We start from the raw sequence: 5,000 nt of genomic DNA, 5'->3' as shown, positions 1-5,000 counted from the left end.
GTCGCCGCACCCCTTCTTCACCTTTGCATCACCACACTGCGCGAAGAAACCAGCTCAAACTCGGCTGTCTGCGGCTGCTGCTTATGCTGAAAATGACAACGCGAGGGTAAAGTTGGATCATCGAGAAGTGTCAAGCCGCTAGAACCAAAACCAACAACGGAGAGAGAAGAGAGAGACGCTTTTTGTGAGCGTGTGACTCTCTCCCTTTTTTCTCAAGTATTCGAGTGGCTCGACAAAACGCTTCTTCAGAAAAGAGCAGCCAGCGGAGTCAAAACCTGGGTAGCTTTTCCGTGAAAACCGTTAACCCATCTTCTGCCGTTGGCCTTATCTCCTATCGAAAGGGTGACATCGGAAAATCGGCGAAATTCTGTAGTAATGTACACCGTTTCCCATCTTTTTTCCTTTTTTCAACCATCATAATGCCCTGGCTACACAGAAATCACCCCGTTCTTTGTTACACGAGATGAAGAAAAGGCCAACATACACAAACATACACACAACACACACCAATGGCCGTGTGAACGCATCGGCATGGCAGGGATTTTTTTAATGGTGTGAGGCGGCCATATGATTTGCTTATATGTTGCACCCCACAACGTGTGACGCGAGTCGGTTGGTGTGTTACACGCACTGTTCCACGGATGAGCTTTCTCTCTTTCTCTCTTTATGCGAGAATTTATGCTTTATGCTCTCTCTCTCTCTTTCCCACGCTTGCTCACACTATTCTCTTTGTTAGGGCTCTCCCAATATCCTTTGGGAAAATTAACAACTTTTCGATTTCACTTCACTTTTCGACACATTTGCAAACCAACAATCAAATATGGGTACGAAGGTGCTAGAAAAATTGTATTCCAGCGAACGAACACAATTTATGCACCTGCATAAAACAGCAAAAAAAAAAACAAACAAAAAAAAACTGAAAAACCACCAGGCGACTCCATCACTCTGGAGCATGGGTAAACGATCGTGTCAAAGGTTGTTGATCTAGGGCCCACTCGCTCGTGCCATTAGCCCGATGACTTTGTAGTGACATATGTGAGGAGGCAAATGCCCTGTTCCATAGCCACCAGTCATCCCCATCCTCGCGAACATTTTTACCTTTTCCCGTGAAAACTTGAAAATTGCAAACAACTAACATTCGGATCATGGGTTCGATTCAAATTCCATTGATTTCATCCCGGAGCCAAATTATTCTTATCTTTGTTGAGGCAGTTTTGAAATACTAGGGAAAGCATAGGATGTCCATGGCCGATATCGATTTCACGTCCCAGGTCCAAAGTAATGGTTTAATCAATAGCGCTGCAGCACTGGGTTGGCTGTCTAGCATTTGGGTCTTAATGACACACGGAACCCACGGTTTGCCACTGCATGCTCTTCCCTCGGTTTCTAGTGTACATTACACTCTCTACGATTCACACTTCGCGGACATATGAAAATATATTGCACAATGGCGTACAGCACTGCACAGCGACTGCACAGCACAGTTGCATTTATGCCGCCTGCCCGTTGGGCGATGGCAAGGTAGGATAGTTTATCCAAAAAAACTGATCCACTTTTTACTGTTGACCCCTTATCATCCTTTTGTCTGACACAATCTGAACAATGTTGCGGCAGTGGGACTGTACGATACGACTACCACAGCTAGTCAGCATGGGGAACGCACTCACACACTGGCCCACAAGTACGGCACATAGGAATGCTCCTTTTAATTTCACTTATGCTGGACAACGCAGGCACGTTACTTGTTAAGCTACACAATCGCACTGTTGGGCGAAGGCAACACCAAGTACTACGAAAGGCTCGCCACATGCCCAACGCGGAGGAAGGCGGAAAAAAACTCTGAAGAGAAAAAGCAAGATTGCACAAGATACCGATGGGACGGCCATCTAGCAGGCAAGTACGGATTTGGGCCACCGAACACCAGGGCGGTACAACCGAAGAAACAACAAGCAAAATTACCACAATTTGTAGCAATGGACTTCACTTCAGCACACTTTTCATCCTTCGTCGGGGGGAATCGATGTCACTAAGCACAATTGTCGCTGATGGTGCCTCGCATTGTGGCGACTAGGCCACGATTGCGGAGGGTATCACCGACGGCCACCTGACCACTACCGTGGCCAGCTGTTATGCAGCGGATGGGTTTAGTTTAGTAGCAACTTTCCTACGTAACTGAGATAATTCTTTGATCAAATTCTCCTTGTTCACCAATTGTTAACAGTGACAAGCCCGCTGCTAATCGACACGCACTCACGATACCGTCTCAAAGTATACTATATAAGCGCATAGAGCAAGCTGGAGTTTTCAGCCCCTTCAGAAGAAGAGTCTATATTGGTCCTCTCCATTTGCTGTGTCGACTAACAGAGAATATATTATGCTATCCTATGCTCCGCGCTCTCGCATGCTCTGGCTCTCAGCAGAGTGCGTGTGGGCAAGATCCTCACGGTTGGTATTCGTTTGGCTTGCTTTGAATGCCACAGCACTTTATCAACGCCAACAATGTCACCGCTTTTGATGGCATATTTAGCGCCAGAGTTCGATCTTAATACCGAGGATTTTTTTTTTTGAGAAAGTAAATTTAAAAGATTCAAATCGCCTTAACGATATTTAAGCCAGAACCTCGCCACCCAACGTTTGCATAGGGGATTCGCTGCAAAACTATGCTAAATCACTGCCTAGTCGCTATCATCGATTCCTACAAAGTTTCACTTTTTCAGTATTTAAACCTAATACACCTACCCTAAATCAAGATGAGGATCAAGAAGGACCTCACGACAACGGTAGTGTTTTTTTCTTGTCTGGCTTAATTTAATGGCTCGAGTGCGGCGAGTTGCTCTCGCACAATATGGCCGATAATTTTTACCCTTTTTTTATTTCTTCTCGAAGAACTGTCGGGACAAACTCACTCCTGATTACGGTCGTTAGCGTACATCCTGCTGCCCTGCTGTTTGAGTTAACAAAAAGGTTTTTTGTTCGATTTCTATTATGCGAGGCGAAGGTATAGGCTGTGTGCGTGCGCACCAGTCGCTACCCCAAATTTGTGCTTGTCAGTCAAGGGAAAAGTTAGGGGGTGCTGTAGGTGGGAAAAGTAACAGCTCCGCTGTTCCTCCCAACAGCACAGGCGGGATGTCGGCTACCGCCGTCTACGTAAAGAGTACAACCGGAAGCATGGGGTCAACGAACTGCGAAGACACGAAGGTGGTTCTCGCTGCTGGTCAATGTCATTACACGATGATTGAGAGACGATTGGCGTTCGGTACGCATGTAATTACTTCATCGGTGTTAGCTTTACACTCCTTCGATTCTTTGCCTAGCGATATCGGTCGCTATAAATGGTTATGCTTCGGTAACTGACCTAAGTCGAACCTTTGTTCAATGTCCTTTTAACGAAATTTCTTGGCTAAACTAGATCATGGCTGGAGCGTATTAAGCATTTCTCTCCCTATCTCGATTTCGCGAGAGTAAGAGAATGACTCCCGAGTACGAGCAAAACATTACGAACTGGCCCACCGGGCGGACCCTGATAGGGCTGATGTGTGGTTATGTGTTTAATACAAAGTCATATCCTTTTTGGCGCGCTACATTTATTGGATCGGTAGGTCAGTGTCGAACGCTAAACTATTTCTGAACAACGCCTTACCAACACCGCCAATTATAAATTGAACAACGAGTGGAATGTCCTTATAGTACAAAGCACTTATTGTACTAGCACTAGCAAATATTATAATTGTACCATTTTCTAACGCGGATAAAGGTGTTCTAACGGCGAAATTTTGAACATAAGTAGAGCTATGGCTAGTTCCCATCCTCCGCAGCTTTCAGTGAGCGATGGAAGAGCGAGATAAGCAAATTGGAAACGTGTGAGAGAAACCTCGTGACTAGTAGGCGGAGATGGGCGATACTAAGTAGGTGACGTTGGCAACATATGTTTGGATCGAAAAGCGCCGTACACTGCTGCACATTGTTTCAGCCGGTAGACCGATTTATACTTTCGCGCGGACGCTAGCACGCGATTTTTAGTACATCTCGCATAGTTTTTTTCATTTTTGGAGAATCGTTACATAGCATTTAACGAGCAAATACTGATTATATGACTTAGTGTTCATGAGATTTATTTGACAATAATCACAATATACATCTTTAAAAGAACAGCATCGTTTTGCATTGCAGTACATAGACAATTTCAATCGTATAACATAGTGCATCTTACTTTCAATTGAACTTACGAGAGGAATGCCAAATATTAGTTCGCAAGCAATAAACTACGATTGCGATAAATTATATCTCCCATTAATATGTACAGTACACGGTTAGTGAAGTCCAATAGTTACAACTTGAGACATATTTTCTGTTTGCCAGTCCATTGTGCCGAAACTATGTTCGCCAATCAATGCTCGATTCGGTACCCTGGGAGCATTGATTCTCTTCTCCCCTAAGATGTTTAATATTTGTTAATACCAAACAGACGTACTCCATGAAATTGTGGCAATTTTGGTACAAGAACTACCGCCAAGGAAATGAAGTTGACGATGAAGTGATCGACATCATTGCGTGTGTAGAGACACGTGAGCAGAAAGCTGAAACAACCAGAACCGTTTAGCATATCGATTCCAACAGAACATACCTGATCTTACAGCACAATAGGGGCCGCCGTGAGAAACTTTCTGGTTGCCGTAAACTGTTCTCCATAGTTTATCTGCTCCCAATGGGTGTACCTACGGCTTTCGCCGGCATCGATGCTCATCCAAGGGGCTCCCTTTATCGAGTGCAAAAAGTAAAGATGTGCCTGCAATTTTCACCGTATAAATATTAGAGCATTAATCGCTTCGGATTCATTAGTGCCCCACGAATACTAACCAAATTGTGCGCCACATTTGTGATGGTCCAGGCGTACGGAATCTGCACGAACGGAATCGCCAGCAGGATGATGTGAAACATCAGGATACCCAACACGTACGCGAGCCACAGTCCACGTGAATCCAACCAGGATGTGTTAGGGT

General features: G+C 44.9%; 2 protein-coding genes across 6 annotated transcripts in view; both read right to left on the bottom strand.

The window, feature by feature from the left end:
* The window catches only part of LOC125958284 (transcriptional activator protein Pur-alpha), a 6,471-nt gene extending 4,329 nt beyond the window's left edge, over positions 1-2,142 (bottom strand). For 2 of the 5 annotated variants that reach the window (XM_049691539.1, XM_049691547.1), the window contains exon 1: positions 1,960-2,142. The gene's annotated coding sequence lies outside the window, so the exon portion shown is untranslated. Of the gene's footprint in view, positions 93-1,959 lie in introns of those variants that run through there. The other 3 variants (XM_049691534.1, XM_049691538.1, XM_049691537.1) reach the window with 2 other exon arrangements.
* Positions 2,143-4,094: 1,952 nt separating this feature from the next.
* LOC125958295 (ORM1-like protein) overlaps positions 4,095-5,000 on the bottom strand; it is a 1,019-nt gene continuing 113 nt past the window's right edge. The window contains exons 1-3 of the mRNA XM_049691563.1: positions 4,858-5,000; positions 4,635-4,786; positions 4,095-4,577 (exon numbers count right to left, since the gene is read on the bottom strand). The exon at positions 4,858-5,000 is cut by the window's right edge and continues 113 nt beyond it. Of these exons, the coding sequence (XP_049547520.1) occupies positions 4,442-4,577; positions 4,635-4,786; positions 4,858-5,000 (431 nt within the window). The 3' untranslated portion in view covers positions 4,095-4,441. The remainder of the gene's footprint in view (positions 4,578-4,634; positions 4,787-4,857) is intronic.

Source organism: Anopheles darlingi, chromosome 3, assembly GCF_943734745.1.
Source record: "Anopheles darlingi chromosome 3, idAnoDarlMG_H_01, whole genome shotgun sequence".
Classification (NCBI taxonomy): domain Eukaryota; kingdom Metazoa; phylum Arthropoda; class Insecta; order Diptera; family Culicidae; genus Anopheles; species Anopheles darlingi.
Note: the sequence above shows the minus strand (reverse complement) of the source record. Positions and strands in the feature narration are given on the sequence as shown.